The sequence below is a fragment of the Eschrichtius robustus genome, chromosome 4 (genome assembly GCF_028021215.1).
Source record: "Eschrichtius robustus isolate mEscRob2 chromosome 4, mEscRob2.pri, whole genome shotgun sequence".
NCBI lineage: Eukaryota > Metazoa > Chordata > Mammalia > Artiodactyla > Eschrichtiidae > Eschrichtius > Eschrichtius robustus.
In genome coordinates this window covers 43,117,171-43,137,730 of record NC_090827.1, presented here as the reverse complement: position 1 = coordinate 43,137,730, position 20,560 = coordinate 43,117,171, and the positions used below count along the sequence as shown (strand labels likewise).

The 20,560-nt window shown below is 44.7% G+C and overlaps 1 protein-coding gene across 1 annotated transcript in view; it reads left to right on the top strand.

Annotated features, from left to right (window-relative positions):
- The first annotated feature begins 11,672 nt into the window (after positions 1-11,672).
- TMEM154 (transmembrane protein 154) overlaps positions 11,673-20,560 on the top strand; it is a 44,128-nt gene continuing 35,240 nt past the window's right edge. The window contains exon 1 of the mRNA XM_068542083.1: positions 11,673-11,801. Within this exon, the coding sequence (XP_068398184.1) occupies positions 11,714-11,801 (88 nt within the window). The 5' untranslated portion in view covers positions 11,673-11,713. The remainder of the gene's footprint in view (positions 11,802-20,560) is intronic.

Here is a 20,560-nt window from a genome sequence, read left to right as displayed (position 1 = left end):
CAAAAGCAACCTGTTTTGTAATATGGGCAGGAAGAATAAATGTTCTTTAAAAGACAATGTTCTTCATGGAGCGGGCTTACTAAATACCAGTCAAGTCATGTCACCACTGCCCTTAACAACGTCCAGGGTTCCTCGTCACCGACAGAATCCAATTCTATTCCTCACTCCGTCTCCAGCCCTCGTCCTAGCTTCCTCTCTAACCTTATCGCCCACCACGTCTCTTGATACACCCCACTTTCTGACCGTGTGAGATTGCCTTTCCCTGAGCAAGCCGAGCACTTTCAGATCTCTGTATATCAAAAATTCCTTTCGCGGGTGTACAACAAACGTGACTAAGAGCCACTACTAAGGAGAAAACTCTGTAGCTATTTCACTGACACTTGAATAATTTTCCATCAGTTTCTTCTGATCACTACACCCTGGAATTGGGACATTCCTACTTTGTGCTTCAATGGCAGCCCCTTTCCTGGAGTATAGCACATATTCACTCAACCATTTGGTTGCAAGAGGACTTCAGTGTGTCATGTGGGTTCCACGAGAAAGTCGGACGAGCATGGAGCCCAGGCCCAGTACCTGGATTCCAAGCTCTGTGACCTTGGGTTGGTCCCAGACTTCCCGTTCCTCAGCTGCCTCAGGGAAATAAGGATGCCGGCCCTGCTTCCCTCAGGGTTTGGGATGAGGAGTAAATGGGTGGGAAAACACCTTGTAAGCTGTAAAGCACACCCAGGGTGAGGTGTTCACTTCTCAATCTCAATTTTCACTTTAGTCTAGTACAGGGGTTCTCAGCCTCAGTGCTATTGACATTTTGGGTGGCTGGGTGATCCCTTTGGTGGCGGTGCTGGCCTGTGTGTTGCAGGACGTCTACTCACTAGATGCCAGTAGCATCACCAAAAATGTTTCTAGACATTTCCAAATGTCCCTGGGCAGAAAGTGCCCCCGGTGAGAACCCCTGGTATAGGATGAATTTTTAGAGTTGTGTTCTTTTTTTTTGTTTTGGTGGGGTTTTTTTGGCCATACCACATGGCATGTGGAACGTCCCTGACCAGGGATTGAACCCATGCCCCCTGCATTGGAAGCATGGAGCCTTAACCACTGGACCACCAGGGAAGGCCTTAGAGTTGTATTCTGGTCACCCTTCCATCTCTCCCCCTAAACTGTTCCCTCTAGCGCCATTCACAGTCTTTTCTCATCATCAGATAAACAAGGCTTTTTAAAATTCCCACTCTCTGCCAACCTTTTGTAAAGATGTTTTTACCGTTATCCATGTGCAGACTTAGTAACTTCTCTGGATTCTGTCCACAGAATCTCCCAGAAGAAAACTTCATTTTCTGGACACTGAACTCAAAAACACTTCCTCTTTTCTAACTCATCCTTCCATCTTTGTTTACTAGACAATCCTACTTTTGATACACAATTTCTCTTAAAAATCCAAGTGTTTTCCAACCTACCTGCAGGCCTAAAAGTCATTCCATCATTGTGGGTCTCTTTTTCTCCTCACACATCTATTTTGCTCTGTTTTTTAATATTAAGAAGGTATTAAGAAGGTAATACATGTATTACATTGTTTCCAATAGTACCAAAGTATATTAAAGGAGATCTGTCCCCTTGATTTCCCCTCCTCCTCCTCCTGCCCCGTCCCGCCCGGATTTCACTGTCCCTCTCCAGAGATAACTGTTAATTCCTGGTGGATCTTATCCTCCAGTTTTCTATCCAGATGCAAGCATATTTTTCTCCTCACTGCTTTTTCAACATGCTAATGTTTGTATATGATGTATATGATGATGTGTATGATGACGATCAGTTTTCTCTTATTCTGTGTCTGGCCAGAATAATTCTCCATCCCTAAAGATGGTCAAAGAGGAGGTTTTATTAGTGCTCTGCAGGTATCGAAAACAGAGTCCACTCCTGCCAAAGCCCCACGGGAGCAGCCACGTGCGCCGGAACCACTGGGTAGCCCCACAAGGCCAGGCGAACCCCTTCAGGTATTCACACCCTAACCCACACGTGAAGACCTCCATTCCATTCTCTTTGATTCTTTTTTTTTTTTTTTTTAAAGAAGCAACATGTTTTGCAAAGGACCCTGAGGAGAGAGGACAGACAGGTTTATGCAATGGCAAAAAATAGCTACACCAGAGGAGGAGAATTAGGCAGGGTGTGACTGGGGCTCATTCCAGGGACTGTGCTCCTTTGAAAAGGCTCTCGGATTAAATTCCTGGCTGGGAGATGGTAAGAATTATTTTGTTTCTGATTCAGTAACTTGTGACTATTTACAAATGCAGGTGCCCAAGTGCAAAGAAGAGAGTTTTAAAAATCCCATTTGAATAAGGGCCATTTTAAAATTCTTCCTCTAATTCCTCTGTTCATTCAACACGTATTCAGTAGTTTTAGGCTCTCTTGTGGGGCAGAGTTTTGAGGAGGAGGAAGTCATCAAGTTGATTCAGACATGGATCCTGCTCTCCAGAAGCACATGGTCCATCAGGGCAGAAAGAGATTGTCTAAATTATATAATCCAAATATAATGTGATAAAGGTCACGAGTACAGCTAACATGCTGCAGGTGCTGTCAGTATACCTCCTCTCCAATAAACACTGCCATGAACAGTGTTTCCAGCACGATTGTCCAGGGACCCAGAGATCCAGGAAGGCCATGGGTGATAGCTCAGCATGACTCAGCCATGTGTATTGCACAGCATGACTCAGCCATGTATATTGCACAGCATGACTCAGCCATGTACATTTGCTGGCTCTGGGCTGAACATTGGCCCCCACAGGTGGGGGGCAGGAAGATGACAGTGGCGAGTTAAGTGTAAACAGCTCTATCTCCGCAAGCCTTATCTTTACTGTTTACAGGATGATGTGACAGCCACATTTCTCAGTGCTTTCACGACTTCTCCAAAAGCAGCTCTTATTTTCTCCTCTGACATTTTCTATTCAGGTCTGCCACTTGTGAATGAAGAATCTTAAGAGCTTTATTAGTCAGCTGTTGCTGCACTGATGCTATGTGAAAACAACCCTAAATCTCTCCATAGTTTACAATCATAAACATTTATGTTCATGGATCTGTCAGTCAGCTGAGATTTGGCTGATCCAGGCTGAGCTGGACTGGATTCCAGGTTGCTGATCTTGTTGAGGTCTGTTTTGCATTACAGGGCTCAGGATCTCAGATCACAGAAATGCAAGATCCCGGGAACACAAGACGGCGAGCCAGACTGTGTGATGGCTCTGAAAGAATTTAGCCCACACTGTCTCTTCCACCCGTATTTTTTTTGGTCAGAGCAAGTCATACATGGCCTGGGTCAAGATCGAGAAGGCGGGGAAGTAAATGTTGCCTACGTGAGTGGAAGAAACTGCCAAGTTACAGGGCATGGATGAAATTCCCGTCATTCCTATCTAATCAGCTATAAGGGATTGCCATTCTCCTCAAGAGAAAACCTCACAATGAGATCTAGAAGTAAGTGACCTCTTTCCATGTAGTGGAGTTGTTGCTGGCCCGTGGGTGCTGCGACACCAGTGCCAGTGCCCCTGTGTGGTTGTAGCTGAAATGATCATCACTGTAGAGACTTGAGGACTTTTGTCCCCGCCTTCAGATAAGTTTTGTGCCTGCTGCTTCACAAACAGTGAAGGAAACACATCATCTTTCTTTTCGGTGTACTTGCCTGTTCATTTCCTTCCTCCTGCCCCAGATCCACAGCTGTCATGCTGCTCCAACCCCCATGTTAATAGCTGCTCCATTTCAACTTCATCGTACTCAGCTGTCTGGCAATTCTGGAGGTCCTCCGCCCTCCTCTCTCATTCAGCCCAAGGCTTCAACGTTGCTGTAAATACCTGCCTACATTTCTGGAGCTCAGTGATGAAGGACAGGCTTGAGAATGGGCTGGGTTGTTTGTTGCAGGTCCTGTCTTTAGAAGCTGAGGTCTATTTCTCCACTAAGAACTTTTAAATGAGCATGCTCCCAAAAGAACCTCATAGACTCATAGAATATGGGCTTTAGCAATCATCTAGTCAACCTCACTGTTTCACAGACAAAGCAACTGAGGCCAGAGAATCTAGTTCATGAAAGAACTAAGACTGGGGCCTGGAACTTGGGATTCTCAGTCCAATGGAGCCAGTGTCTCACCACATCCATCCTTCCTCCAGGGGAATTAGTTTCACTGTTATTGAAGTTATGAATATGGTGGCAGGATACTAGATGAAATTTTAAAAATATGTGGACCGGGGGGCTCTGGACTCCATTTACACACCCGTCTAAAGACCCCATAACTAGCAAATTAGGCTACTATTTGGTCTAGGAAAAGGAGGACTCAGCTAAAATGCAAAGATAAAGAGTCGATCACCTGTGATCTTCTAAAGGCCCAAGGAAGGAGACAGCCCTCCCTACCAGCTCTGGCATTCCCAAGGCAATCTCAGAGAAAAGGAGGAGGATGGAGGGAGAGAGATGACGGGTTGTATCTGTGACTGTATTCAGTTTACCACGACCAGAACTGAAATTTGAAATTGATGCTATAATAGAGAAATAGAGCAAATTACCATTTTTCCATACCCAAGTTTGTACCTTCAGTCTGTTGGCAGGATAATGACATGAATGGCTAGTGCTGCAAGTGGAAGTAGAGGTGATACTGCTAGCTAATATCTATAGAAAAAGATCTGAGGGATTTAAGCATGGAATACTTTTGTTTTGCTTATATGCATTTAAAATTGTTCCACAATAGGGACTTCCCTGCTGGCGTAGTGGTTAAGAATTCACCTGCCAATGCAGGGGACATGGGTTTGAGCCCTGGTCCGGGAAGATCCCACATGCTGCAGAGCCCTTGCGCCACAACTACTGAGCCTGCACTCTAGAGCCCGCGAGCCACAACTACTGAGCCCTCGTGCCACAACTACTGAAGCCTGCATGCCTAGAGCCCATGCTCAGCAACAAAAGAAGCTACCGCAATGAGAAGCCCACGCACCGCAACGAAGAGTAACCTCCACTCGCCGCAACTAGAGAAAGCCTGCACTCATCAACGAAGACCCAAACAGATAAATTTATAAAAAAAAAAAGTTCCACAATAAACATGTACTGTTTTTGTAATTTAAAAATATATTATTTTAATTTAAAAATAATTACCTCCCAGCCTGCCCTACTCTCTGCCACTTGATTCAAATCCTCCCAATTTTTGCTTATTTTTGGCATGACCCACATACCTTGGCATTGGAGTTGTTCCTCGTGGTGTCTTTCTTTATTCTATTATAATTTACTATTTCCCCCAAATCTTCGTGCCTTTGTATTTTCTAGTTTCATTGGCGTTGAGGACTTAGTTGGCCAGCACATCATCAACTGTGAATCTGGAAAGTCAAATTAAACAGAAAAAGAAATAAAAGAACAGGCGCTGAGGTCACTCATCTGCATTTATCATTCTCAAGTGGACTTTGATATAGATACTCTGTATTTGTTAGTGATGTATGTCCTACTTCAAAAATACTTGAAGGGACTTAGAAAGAAAAGCTATCAAGATATGATTTGATCAAAACTGAAACAGCAGTGGAAGGAAGTTTAATTCCTTTTAACAGGTGTGGGAGGCCACCAGGGCAGTGAGGTGGGGAGACCGACCAACCGGATCTTCTTGGTACATTCTGATGGGTGTTGTGGGATGAGGTGGGGGAAGGCCCCTTAGGCCAGCTGGGGGCAGGGGGAGGCTTCTGAGAAGGTTCCCTGGTGCAGATGTCTCCTAGACTAAGTCCTGCAGGATGAGTTAGAGTTAGCCAGGGAAAGGAATGCCCCTAGAAGTGGTAAGGAAACCTGGGCTAATGAAAGTTCTACACCCAAGCTTTACTTCTAGTTCCAGGTTTTTTGGCAAACAAGGCAAAAATGAAAATACATCGTGCTATTTATTTCTTACTGTGTGACATAGGGGACATAACTTTCTAGGAACCAAAAATGAAACGCCAGAAGAGTGATTCTCTAGTTTTATCGTGTGTGAAAATGCCCCCAAGCATCATTAAAAATGCAGAGTTCTGTAGCTCAGCTCCAGAGACTCAGACTCAGTAGTGCTGGGGTGGGCTCCAAGGCTACGCATTTTGACAAACTCCCCGAATAATTCTGGGGTAGATGCCCCCACCCCCAGCCCACCTAAAAAATACTGCTGTAAAGGGAATTTTTTATCTGCCTACTCATTCATTCATTTGTTCATTCAAAAAAACAAACCAGAACAAAACAAACACTGTCCTAAATGCTGTGGCTAGACTGAAGAACCGGTCAGAGAAGCCCCCTGCCCTCAGGGGCTTGCTGATCGCTGAGAGGAGGACCCTGAATCTCCAGACCAGCCAGCTTCTTCTCCTCAGGTGCTCCCCACAGGACCCTCCAGACCAGAGCCCACACGCCACATCAGCTCTTAACTTCAATCCTTCTCAGTTTCGTTTTTGGTGACCAGACCATCTGCTTAGGCCCTGAAGACTCTGTCGTGGAGGTGTAATGGGGAAGAACCTTTTGTATTCTATTACAAGTTAATCACAAAAGGGATGTTGCCTATAGGCTTACATTATACATAATGGCCCATCTCTGGGAATCCTGCCTCCCAGGTAATGAGCATTAAGTAAAATACCTTTGTTTGGCTCACAGGAAACATCCTGACCAGGTCCACCAGTGAATGACTGCAGGAAGGAAGAAATGAACACATTCCCCTCTGGAGGCTGATGGGAACCAGGAAGTGTTTGACTTTACTCCCTCCCCTTTCAGTATAAAAGGAGGCTGAATTCTAACTCAGGCAGAATGGTTCCTTGGGGTATGAGTCCACCACCTCTCGGTCTGCTGGCTTTCCAAATAAAGTCATTATTCCTTGCCCTAACAACTCGTCTCTCGATTATTGGCCTGTCGTGCAGCCAGCAGTATGAGCTTAGACTCAGTAACAGAGGAGGTCCAGGTTGAAGCTGCTAGAATTCCCCAAATCCTGCAACAGCTTCTCGGAGTGACCAGCTGAAGGGTGAGTGACCAGGGTCGGCAGCCAGGATGCAGGGACAGAGCCACTGAGGGTTCTGATGAGTCACAGGGGCTGCTCAAGATGAACCTGGCAGTGTGGACTCCCAGCTTCAAAGGCAGTGTGCTAAAGACTGAACGCTCATGTCCCAGCAAATTCAGATTGGAAACCCTAACCTCCCATATGGTGGTATTTGGAGACGGGGCCTTTGGGGGGTGACTAGGATTAGATGGGGCTGTTAGGGTGAGGCCCTTACGATGACATTAGTGTCCTTGTGAGAAGAGATGCCAGAGAGCTCGCTCTGTCTCAGTGCTGTGTGAGGACCCTGTAAGAAGGTGGCCGTCTACAACTCAGGAAGGGGGTCCACACCAGGACTCGATGTGCTGGCCCCTGATCTTGGAATTCCAGCCTCTGAACTATGAGAAAATGTGTCTGTTGTTTAAGCTGCCCAGTCTATGGTATTCTGCATGGCAGCCCAGCTGACTAAGACACAGTGGAACTGCTGTTAGGCCCTCTCCTGGCTGGGATTCCCTGAACGCTCTGGAGTTCTGCCCCAGCCCCTGCACTGCCCACTCATCTCTCTGGCACTCCTTTAGACCCTGACCTTAACCTGTACCCTCCTAGCTGGCTTCAGAGTGATCTACAGGCCCCACCTGATGTTACTATTACATTGTCTGAGGGCCTACCTCCTTGTTGAGCAAACAGTGCAGAGTCTTTAACTACTACCAGCTAGCATTTAGACAGAGAAAGGAGCCCCAGAAAGTGTGTGCGAGTGTGTCAGTGTGAGTTTGTGTGTGTGCATGTGAGCATGCATGTACATTTATGAGTATGTGAGTGTTCGTGTGGGTGGGTGTTGAGAGACTGTATACAGACCACAGCCAGGGCATATATATGTACATGAAAACAGAACTCAGACCCTACCTCTAGCAACTGGTCCAAGAAACTGAGCAGCAATCCCTGTAAGAGTTGGCCCTAATTATTCCTCTGCTTCCAATTTCGGAGAAGCCAGATATGTACCCCTTAACCAATCACTGGAACCAGTCACTAGAACTGGCTTCTAGTTCCCCATGCCAACGGCTCCCATCAGGGTGCTGAAGCCTCCCCTTTTTTCCACTGTAGAGCTTTCCCACTCCTCTGCTAGACTTTGAGTTTCTGCGTAATGCAAGTGATGGTGGCCGACTCCCTTGCTGCAGCAAGCTCTCGATAAATGGCCTTTGCCATTTGGCTTGTTCTAATTTGGTTGGCCTTCCTGTATTTCCACAGCGTCCATGAGTGTGTGTAAGCATGTGTAGGGGGTGTGCCTGTGTGTTGGAAATGGCGGGGTTGGCGGCTAGAGGGGGAAAATGAGGGCGGATGCACTCCCTGCAAGATCTTATCATTTCTGGGCTGTTCCCTTGGAGTCCCTCTTCCTTTAGGGCTGCGGAGGAGGGGCAGAAGGGAAGGGAGGAGGAATTGGATGAGAGTTGATTGTAAAAGCCAGACTCTCGTGTGAAAGTCATAAAGAGCACCTCCAACCAGTAACGGGCTTCTCTTCCTGCCCTCCTGAGCAGGAGGAGGCCTCAGGGCACCTCCTAGGCACCCTACCTCCTTACCTCCCCTCCTCCTACCTGCGCTGAAAGCCGAAGGCAGGCACCGCTGACCTCACGCCTGGCCCGTGTGCCTGCCATTCTCACTGAGGCTCCCCGCTGCCTCACAGCCATGACTGGGGCCCTGACTTCCTGCCACGAGTGTATCAGGATTTAATCTGAGGCCAGGCGGCCACTGCCAAAATGAATGGTTGGTAAAATTAGAACAAACAAAGGTAAATAGCCCTTTACCTAGTGCACAGTCACCCTGGGATTTAACTGCAGCAAAGAGATCACGGAGGTGCCACAGTTTTCTGATCAATGATGGTAATTTTCTTCCCCTGGAGATCAGGTTATCACTCGAAGGGTCTTAGAGAGCACAGGAGTCAAAAGAAAAGTACAAGGTGATGCAGGGTTTCTCTGCAGCTTATTTTGCACATCATTCTAAGTGATGTAGTGTTGCCTGCTCAGAAGCAACACTTGACACCCTTAGAGAGACTGAGACACTGGCTGGCAGGGTGTGGGCTCCACGGATGTCTGTGCTCCAGCCGCAGACACCTGACTCTGCAAAGCCTCCAGCAAGCTGTATTTTAAAATCAAAGAAACCAAGGCTCACACCTTGCTGTTGCCAAACACATGCCTCAAGCCTGGGATCCAAGATGGTTTTAATAGAGCGTAAGTGGCAAAATGAAGAGATCTCCCAAGCCCTGGGTCTTCTCTCTGGCACACGTGCGTTGCAGTGGGAGAAATGCCTGCTAGTGCAGGAATGATCGCCCTCAAACTTAGCACTAGAGGGTCTTGGAGCCAGTGGTCTTTTCACTTGCTCATCGATAGTTTGATTAATAGGTCTTTCTCCATTGTTTTCAAATCGATCATCCAGTTTTGAACTCTTTTCTTCTGCTGTTTGTTCTGTATTGTCTCCTAGAGTGCAAAAGCATATTTTATCAGGAATTGACTTAACTGCCAGTTTAAAATATCGAAATGCAGACTGTAAATCCAGTAACAGGGATTAGTACGAGCATCGTCAACCTATTTCTGTGGATAAGAACTGAGATAAGCGGTGACTAATGACAGTGAAGAGCAGCAATGCACTAAACAAAAAATTAATGGCCATGTCAGGGCCTGAGGAATCCAGTCACCTCGTGTGCTCACAGCAATCGGATCAGTGAAGATGGTATGGACCAGAAGTTGGTGACTTACGATAGGCTGCCAGCAAAGGGTTAGAGATGAGATGGGTGTTTGGTGCCTCTCTCTGTCTGCCTGTCTCTCTTGGCACCATAACAAACATAATTATGAAATTCCATTCTTTTTTTGTTGTTTTTCTATAAACTTTATTTCTCAAAACGGTCTTATGATATTTGTGGGATAAATACTCAACATTTATGTGAAATTCCATTCTGCAGTGTTTAGGACCTAGACCTAATCCAAGGAAAGGACTTCAATAGAACACAGAAAACCTAACCTACTCTAATCACCCCAAACACTGCTATGAACTATCACCCCCTTCCTGCATTGTTTCAATTGGGTAGGATTTGCACCCCCATTCTAATCCAACTCAGTTCTATTTTGTTTGTGGTTAACAACCTCTGAGAAAATAGTCATTCAAGAAGGAAGAAAGGTAAAATACAGAATTTATTTTCCCCCCTGAGAACATATTCTGCTTTGGAAATAGGCCCCTTAAAAGATCATTTATCTCTTACCATAGATCTAGCAATTGAGCTCCCTGGTATTTTCCCAAAGGAGTTGAACATTTATGTCCACACAAATAGCCATACACGGATGCTTCTAGCAGCTTTGTTCCTCATCACCAAAACATGGAAGCAACCTCGATGTTCTTCAGTAGGTGAATGGATAAATAAACCGTGGTCCATCCAGACAATGGAATCTTATTCAGCACTAAAAATAAATGAGCTCTTAAGCCAGGAAGAGACATGGAGGAAACTTAAATGCATATCACTGAGTGAAATAAGCCAGTCCGAAAAGGCTACGTACTTCATGAGTCTAGCTATCTGTCATTTTGGAAGAGGCAAAACTGTGGTGGCAGTAAAAAGATCAGTAGTTGTCAGCTGTTGGGGTGGTGGTGAGAGAGGCATGAACGGGTGGACCACAGAGGAGTTTTAGGGCAGGGAAACTACTCGCTATGATACTATAAGGATGATACATATCATTACTGTACCTTTGCCCAAACCCATAGCATATACAATGCCAAGAGTGAATTCTAATGTGAACTATGGACTTGGGGTGGTTATGATGTATCCATGTAAGTTTATCAATGGTAACAAATGTACCACTCTGCAGGGGGTATTGATAATGGGGGAGGCTGTGCATGTTTGGGGACTGGGGGTGTATGGAAAATCTCTGTGCTTTCCTCTTAATTTTGCTGTGAACTTAAAACTGCTCTAAAAACTAAAGTCTTTACAATGAAAAAAAATAAACCAACCAAACCTAAAAAGATGATTTGTCTCTGGAGAAGAAGAGCACAGCCTTCAGGCACGGGTGTAGCATTGTCCTTTTCCTTCTGATGAGCTGGGGGGGCGGGGCATTCAGGGCCCAAGGAGGAGCATATGTGCCTGGCCAGAGAGAAGTGGGATGGCCATTTCCTGATGGCACAGGTGTCCCTGCTGTCTGGTGTCCAATATGGTAGCCACTAGCCACATGGAGTTACTGAAATTTACATTAAAAAAATAAAAACTAACAATTCACTTCTCGCTAGCCCTATTTCGAGTGCTCAGCAGCCTATGTGGCTAATGGCTACTGTATCGGACCTCTCAGATTCAGAACATTTCCATCATGTCAGAAAGTTCTACCGGAGAGCGCTGCTCTAGACTCCAGGCAGCCCTGGAGGCTGACCTGGGGACTGAGGATCAATAAAATCACAAATCGAGACCCGACCCCCAGTCCCAGATTCTGAATGACATCTGAGCAACGGACACTGCTTCCACGGGGACAATGTCAAAAGATGGAGGCCCACGCGGGGCCGAGACGGAAAAGGGCTTGAGAGGCGTGTTAACTAAATCAATGCTTGAAGAGCAACTTCTCTTTGGCAATTCTTGCTGGTCTGACAGGCTCCTGCCGAATTACATCACTTCCTAAAAAACAGGCAAACACCTCTCCTTCAAGTCAGCACCGACCCAAACAAGCAGGAAACAGGAAACGTTCACGTTTCTGCGGGGCTGAAAGTGCGCGCGGCATCACGATGCCGGGGCGCGCGGATCCCGAGGCTCCCCGCGCCGCCCTCATCTTCGCCCTGCTCATCGCGTTCCTCCCCACCCGCCAGGCGCAGGGTAAGCACCCCTAGGCTTTCCACTCCAGGCGAGGAGGAAAATGAACGCTTGTCTCGTGCCGAGGCTACAGAACTCTGCCGGGGAGGGTAACATCCAGAAAACTCTAAGCCTTCCTGTGAAAAAAGTGGAGAAATGTCGAACTGTCTTTTTTGGGGGAAGGAGGGAGGAGGGACTTGGCTTCGTTTGCAGCCGGCTAATCCAGCTCCAGCTCACTCCCTGAATTTACCCTTCCCGCAGTCTTTGTTTTCTAAGATGTAATTTACCGGTCCCAGTCATTTACTGGCTTTAATGGGCATATTAAGAAAATGATCAACTCTTTGGCAGTTCCTGTAAAAGAACGTTTCAGTCAGCTGAAACAGAGAAATTATGAATTTACTTTTAATAATGTGGGCTGAGAAGTCTGCTGGTTCCAAAAATTCCTGGAAAACTGGGGTATGGAAATTTACTACTGGAAAGTAGACTAAAGAAACACCATAATTTAAAAAAAAAAAAAAAAGTAAACAGGAAATTATCTGAGGAATTACCAGGCATCCACTGTAACTTATTAAATCTTTCTTCTGCTTTCCTTTGATCTTGTTACTTTGGGAGAGATTTTCTTTGCATTGATTGCGACTAATGAAGCTTTGTTTTAAAAAGTAATGTGACTGTAGTGAATCAAAGGTACCAGAAAAGACAAAATATTAAATCTCATAATTCTGAGCTAAGAGCAGCAATTGATTTATACCCTGGCAACAAGTACAATCACCCTCCATTGCCTCTTACAGCTGTGTGGATTTGCCCTTGGGTAAATAAGCTAGTTGCCTGTGGTTCCTGTCAGTGGACACCGCCTGCTGCTAGTGTAGAGCTGTACTGGGGGTGCAGCTATACTGAGTGTACAGCTGTTCTGGGGGTGCAGATGAAGAAACTGAGGTGGAGGAAGGTGAGACCCACCGACAGTCAGCTCTCCTGATTTGGACTCCAGGGTCTCCCCTCTCGCCGCAGCGGATCGACCACGCCCCCTGCCTGGACCTCTGGACCATATTCCTTTCCGAGGGGCGTCCCTCAGCACCCACGGGAGCAGGGCCCAGCCATCCCTCTTCACCTCTTTTAACTCTCACAGCTACCACACTTGCCTCAAACACGCTCCTGAGAATGACATTTAACCTGCCTGAGTAGTTTCTTGAGCATCTGAAAATGATTGACTCAAAGTGTCTGCAATTCAGGAGGTGCAAAGGACTCAGTGAAAGGTGTCCGTCTGAGACCCGTATCTGATCAGTGACTCTTCCCCTGAAAGAGCTCCGGTGGGTCCTCATTTATGGCCCCTGGCCTCTCACTGCAACCTCCTTTCCACGGCATCTCCTTCTGTCTCCCTCCTGCTCCCCAGCTGCAGCCCCTCAGTCACGGTACAGAGCGTGTGCTCCAGGCTGCTGGGGCTCTGGCCACAAGTGATGACAAGTTTCCTTTTTTTCTACTGAATGGGTGCCTATGTAACCTTAAAAGGCTCAGACTGAATGTTACCTCTTCTTTGGTGTCTCTCTCACTGCCCCTTCCCTGGCACGCTGCCTGTTATACCCCCAGAGACCTAAACTTCTGTAAACCCAGCTAACCACCTGGAATCATAACTGTGTCTACGTCCATGCCTCCCACCAGGCTGTGAGCACCTCCAGGGAAAAGAAAATCCCCTTTTGTTCATCTTTGATTTCCCCAAATCTTGTAAAGGGTCAGCATAAATTAGGAACTCAGTTATTCTTGATAAGTACTAAAATCGTCCTAGAATGTATATGAGACTGATCACTAAAGACTGATGAGCTCCTGAGAGCAGGTAGTGTTAGGATGTCAGGAGAAGTGGAAGATGAAAAGCTGCATTTCAGGGGAGAACAGGGATTATCTGAATCATCCCACACACTCACCTGTCTCCATTCCCAGTGCCTGAAAATGCAAAAATGCCCACTTGCAAGCAGCTGTATAATCAAAGCCTATTACTTTGAGATTAGCCAAGGGAAAGGCTGTTCTAAATTAAGGATTGAATATATATTGTAAAATTAAGTAAGGTATATCCTTTTGAGCTAATGGTGCCTAAGACTTTAGGATGTGAGTTCGTTTAAAGGTGTCACAGTTGTATCTATTTCCTTGAATTCTTCAAAAAATACCTTGGAGATGTTTGGTAAAAGAATCCGATCTACTGAACAGCCTGATTCTCCTTTGCAAGCATAATCCAGGTTTATCTCAAGTCAAGCCTTTATTAACCACAAATAGGCAACATTATTTAATAACTGCAGTTACCTGAGACCAGCATCATTATGGTTGAGTCAGCATCTGTTTTGCTTTATGTAGATAGAGAGTCTGGTGCAGAACTGATTACTATCACAAGTGAAATAATCCACTTAGAAGTGAGAGAAATGAGAAAATAGCTTTTCTGGGATTTTGACAAAACAGATGAGAATAATTAAAGAGAAGCTCTGGGCCTAGGTATCTTGGCCAGTGTAGGATGCCAAGAAAGTTCAGACTCAAGGCAACATTCTGCCTGTGGAATGAAGGGCCACCTCATTCCTTACCCTGTGCCCTCTCAATGTCAGCTTAACACTATCAGAAAGCTAAAAGCAACTTCCAGATACCAGAAGCACAGGATTTATTAGCTGCTAAAAGCAGAACGGTCTGTAGAAAAAAGAGCAAAAAGTCACAAGGCAGAAATAAGCCCTCTGTAACTGTTTTGGTGACCAGAGTTAAACACTGAATTTGACAGAGAGGACTAGGAGGTTTTTCTGGGCTGTTTCAGAACAGTAAGGATCATATAATTATTGGACGAACCTTCAGAAGGAGAGAAAGAAGAAAATAATGGTTGCAAAGTTGAAACTGCATTTTCTGATACTGTTCTTATTTCAATGAATGTGACTACCACCTGCTATTTCCTGGGACAGTCCCCATTTCAAGTGGTAAAAATGCTGATGGCCAACATAGATAGTGCTCAGTATATGCCTGTTCTGAACACTTTATATCTACCAACTCATTTAATTCTCATAACAAACCTTATACAGTGGCTACTATTATTCCTATTTTACAGATGAGAAAACAGGCACAGAGGGGTTAACTGACTTGCCAAGGTCACACAGCTAAGTAGTGGATCTAAGTAAGATTCAGCCTCAGGAGTCCACGCTCTAACAATACACTGTGTTACCTCTGGGTGTTCAGGCTCTGCCAGGCTACGTGTCTAGTTTTAGGTTTGGAAAAGTATGCCTTCCTGACTGTGTAGGTGTATCACACAAACTCTTGGCTGGGCTGTAAGTTTATCACATGTTCATAAAGGAGCTGTATTTGTTTGATTGGGTCAGAGACTGGCTGACAGGAAAAGGGATAGTGGAGTTGGGTTAAACTTTGGCCTGTGGAGGGGAAGGGAGAGGCTGAAAGGTACAGAGTGAGCGACAGAGAATCTGGGGATTAGCATAGTTAAGACCAGAAAGCAGGAAAAACAGAATGTTGAAGTCACTGGGTAAGAGGCTTTGGGGTGTGGGAACCAGGGAGAGAAAGCCCAGCCTTCTGTCAGGCAGAGTCACACCGTGGGAGAGCCCTGCTGAGAACTGACCCCAAGGACCAAACAGCCCTCAGGGGCAAAAAGAAAAGAAAAAAAAAAACAAACAAGCAGAGAGGGTTTTATTAAGGCTTAAAGTTCTTCCGTGTCTAAAAGGCTGACCCAGGAAAACAGAAGAGGGCAGGACTTTGGCTGGGATAGGCTCAGTTCTGTAAAGAAACAGTGCAACCTGTAATTTGCCTACCTGTGTATAGTTTGCACCTCCCTCAACTGTTGGCAAAGATGTGGAGAGACAGGAACCTGGCACCGCCCATGGGAGGGCAGATCAGTGCAATCCTCTAGTGTCTCCTGCCGCTGAACCCATGCACTGGGCTTTGAATTTAAGTTACCATATTTTTCATTTCTAGAAAATCCTAGAATACAGAATATCGTACAATATATAGAGAGAGTCTTGGTTTTATTTTTCCTTATTTGTTCCTTCTTTTATGTCTTTAAGCATACTATTCACTATTTGATAATTTTTATCTGAAGTTTATGTAGATCGAATCTTGTTGCTTCTTGTATCTGTCACCTCCCATCATGATAAAAATCTTGGGGGAATTAGGGCCAAACCCAGCACACAGAGCATGGCCCACCCTATTTAACAGAACCCCAAATTTTCTGATCCTGTCACCAAGCTACTGTAAATACTTTCCCAGTGCAGCCTCAGTCCTGTCACCACAAAATAGGCTTTGGAAGAAACTCAGATAGGGGTGTGCTCTGGGCTTGAGGAGAGCAGGTGCTTGGACCTCAGGCTTAAACCCCAGCCTTGGGATGGGGAGAGGGAGACCTCAGGGATCAGCCTCCAAGAGCTGCGTGAGGTACCAAAACTTCATTAGAGGTGCAGGCCAGCAGAGGCAAGCCGGTAACCAGAAGCAGGTGACCAAAGAGACCAAAGTGACTGCCAAGGAGAAAGAAGCAGACAAAACCAAATTCAAAACCAGGCCGTGGGTCAGGGGCCCACAGTGTCAGGATGATGATGAGGTCAGCCTGGGGGAAGTGCACCTGACTTTGAACTTTGCCAGAATCATTGCAGCTGCTTTTCTTTTTTCTTTCTTTCTTTTTTAAAACCATGAACCGGTGTTTTAACTTTCACTTGTGACCCAGTAGGTGGACAGGAACGCCTGAAAGTACTATATAGCTTCTCATATCCTGTGGGATTCGGGCAATTCCCCATAGGTGGGTAGGTATGGCTCTGAATTTAAATTTCCTCTACAAGTTTTTTTTTTTCTTTCTCCATATTTTCTGGGCCCTGGGGATTTCCTTGCTTTTTTGTGATTTCTTTATACATTTAAGAAGTTGTTTCTTCTATTTCATCTAATATTTCTAGGTGCTGCATACTGGGTGAATTTTTCAGATTACTAACTATATGAGGTTATTGGAAAAGGAATATTTTTTGATACAACCATTCTGGAGAACAATCTGGAAATATTTAGTCAACTGGAGATGTTCATACCCTACAACTACAACAATTCACTGTCAGATCACTCACAAATGTACGACGGCAAAGAGTCATGGCCAAGGATGTGGATTGTAGCACTGTTTGTAAAAATGGGAAAAATAGAAACAATCTAAATATCTATTAACAAAAGAAAAATACATGAAACTTGGTATAGTCACAGAATGAGATATCATAGAGCAGGTAAACTTAATGAACTACAGCCAAATGTATTAAGATAAATCAGTCTCAAATGTAATGTTGACCAAAAAACCAGTGGAAGATTATTATGCGCAGAATAATTACATTTATTTAAAGTTTTTAAAACACTCCAAATTCTGCTTCTATTGCTTAGGGACACGGGCGTATTTGGAAAGTGTGGGACTGATACGTGCTAATTGAGAAGAGCGGTTAACTTGAAAGAGATTGGGGGAAGGAGGGCTTCAGCTGTATTTACAATGTTGTGTTTCTTTCAGAAAAAAACATGGTGGTCCAGGGTCAGCAAACCAAGAATCATGGGCCAAACTCAGCCAGCTTCCTGCTTTTTTCCAACACTTGAGCTAAGAATGGTTTTTATATTTTTAATGGTTACATAAAAACAGATAATAGCCTGTATTTTGCCTCTTGGCCCACAAGATCTAAAACAGTTACTCTCTGGCCTGTTAAGAAAAAGTTTGCCAACCCCTGCTCTAGTCATTATGGGGAAATAGAAGATAATTAGGGTGGGTCCCCTGTTATTTGTTACATTCGTCTCTATTCCCTTTGGTAGGTATACGTTCATAATGAAAAGTGAGGGAGCCTGTGAGTTCTTTTCCAGCTCTCCTGAGTCCCCGCGAGCTCTCCTCCCTCTTCCCTTTCTATAACTCCCAGTCTCTTTGAAAGACAGCCAACACATCTTCATTTTCACTCGCCGTTCACTTCTCAACCCCCTGCGATCTGGCTGCCGTGTCAAGCACGGCACTCAAATGGCTCTGTCTGGGTCACCAGTGCCTTCTAATAGCCGAACCCAAAGGACCCATTACCGTCTTTATCTTCTGTTTTTCTCTGTAGCACTTAACATAATCAATTATTGAAACCCTCCTCTTCCTTGGGTCTTATGAGGCCATTTTCTTCTTGGTCTCCTATGACTCTGATTGTTCCTTTCCAGTTTGGGGTTATGAATCTTTCTCTTCCACCTGTTCCTTTTGTATTTATCTTTTCTTTTCTCACTCCTTACATCATCTCAGGGTCATGACACACTTTCATCGTTTCTATCTCCCTCCTAGGCTGACGGTTCCCCAAATCACTCCAATCAGGGATGTCTGCCTAGCTCTAGCCCTACATATTCATCGTCTGTCCTCCTAGGAGACGTCCCAGGGGCCCTGGGCTCAGCCTGGCCAAAACGGAACTCTTTCCCTGCTCCCTACTGGTTTAGGCCCTTCTTAGCTCTCACCTAGGTTACTTCATTAACTTCTTAACTAGTCTCTTTGCCTTTAGTCTCCTCTCCAACCCAATTTCACATAACCTCCAGAGTGATGGTTCTCTAACAAAACTGTGATTATTTTTCTCTTGTTTTCACCCCTTCAGTGGTTTTTCATTTCCTTCGGATAGATTCCAGCCCCCTCAGCCTCATTACGAGGCCCCTCGTAAGCTTGTGCTGTGTTCCTTTCCTACTAGACACTTCCCACCATGCATCCTATGATAAGTACTTGAATGTGCCAACCTCTGTCGGGCCACGGAGCTTTCCATAGCTGTGCTTCAGCTGCAGTGCCTTCCTTGCCATCGTTGCTTGACGAAGTCCTGAGATTCAATTCAGTGGTCACCTCCTCTGGGAAGTTCTCCTGAATCCTCCACCCCGGATGCAATGAATGCCTTCCCCTCCCATGTCTTCATGATGCTCTGTGCCCAAACATATTATGACTTTTATGAAACTGTAATGTAATTATTGATTTGTATGCCATTGTCCCTACTTACCAGTCACTTCCCAGGGAGGTTGGGGCCTGGTCTCATTCACCCTTATGTCTCTAGAATAGTTCCTGGTACATGACAGGCACACAACTCACTGACTAAAGGAATGAATGACATGAAATTTATTCTATAGCCCAAGACTTACTTGTGTTTGTGACAAAATTATAATCATTTCAATAATGCAATGAAACTGTGGTGATACCTGGATAAATATGATTTTTCATTAATCCAGTTTTATTTTGTTCTGAAATGTTAAAAGTCTCCCAGATCATTTTGTGTGTGAATAGTTCAGTTCTGGCTCCTCAAACCAAACAGGAAACAGCTATATCTCGCTCTCTTGTAGAGAAAGCTACATGGCTGCACCTATGAGTAGTTCTGAGAGAGCCTTCTGTCCATCTCCCTCTCAGAATATAAAGGGAAGTTCAGACCCAGAAGATAGGCATTGAGCAGCATGACAATTTGCAGAAAAGCCAGGTAGTTACAGACATTTTGGGGAAGTACTTTTTTTTTTTTTTACATATTTATTTATTTGGCCATGCCCCGCGGCATGCTGGATCTTAATTCCCCGACCAGGGATTGAACATGTGTCCCCTGCAATGGAAGCACAGGGTCCTTACCACTGAACCACCAGGGAAGTCCCTGGGGAAGTATTTTTGAAAAAAAAAAAGGGGAATATAAGTTTCATAGACATGAAATTTCAAGCCAGTAAGAGCTGATTTGAAAACTTGAAAAAAAAGTTATGTAACATAAAAAGAATAGAAAAGTCTGCCTCTGGTGCTAAAGACAGCATAGAAGCATTTCCTGAGAAATTAGAGGAGGTGGTTGGAAAGGAGAGCTATCCACCACAGCAGGATCTGATGGGTGGTGGTGTTTTGTGTTTGCTTCCTTAAAACAAAACCAGCAAATCTAGGTTTTTTTTTTGCAATCTGTATTTTTTTCTATGTTTCTATATTTTATATGAGTTAAAATGATCTTTATTATTTCTTATTTCCCCACCCCATTGTGGCTTTCAGAAACAGGAGCCCAGTTGTTAGGAGGGTTTGTTGACACTTTTTTCCCCTGACAACACTGTTTATTAATTTAAAAATCTATTTATTGTTTTCTAAAAATTATGCTTATTTATTTGTCTATGATTCAGATGGCCGGATTTAGCAAATAATATAAAACACTCAGATAAATGTAAATTTCCAATAAACCAAAATTTTTTAGTATAACTATTGTACATCCCATGCAATTTAATGTAAGTATACATAAAATATTGCATGGGATACATTTATACTAAAACATTATTTGTGGTTTACCTGATACTCAAATTTAACAGGTGTCCTGTATTTTATCTAGTAACTCTATTTATGATTATGATGACCTTTTGCCAGGCAAAGACCATCCCTGTATTGGTGCATCACTAAGACCAGAGACATTTTGGCTATGTAGCCAGTTAACAAATATTAGAATATTTAAGTTGAGTCCTAAATCAGTCATTCAAATAACAAGGAATTATCACTAAAAAATAAACAAACAAACAAACCCCTGGTGATTAAGTAGACTAAAACTAGGAATCCAAGAGTGGATCAACTTTAGAGAATCTATTCATGTAATTTGTCACATCAAAAACTAAATGAGAGGGACTTCCCTGGTGGCGCAGTGGTTAAGAATCTGCCTGCCAATGCAGGGGACACGGGTTCGATCCCTGGTCCAGGAAGATCCCATGTGCCACGGAGCAGCTGAGCCCGTGCACCACAACTACTGAAGTCCACGTGCCTAGAGCCCGTGCTCCGCGGCAAGGGAAGCCACCACAATGAGAAGCCCACACATCGCGACCGAGAGTAG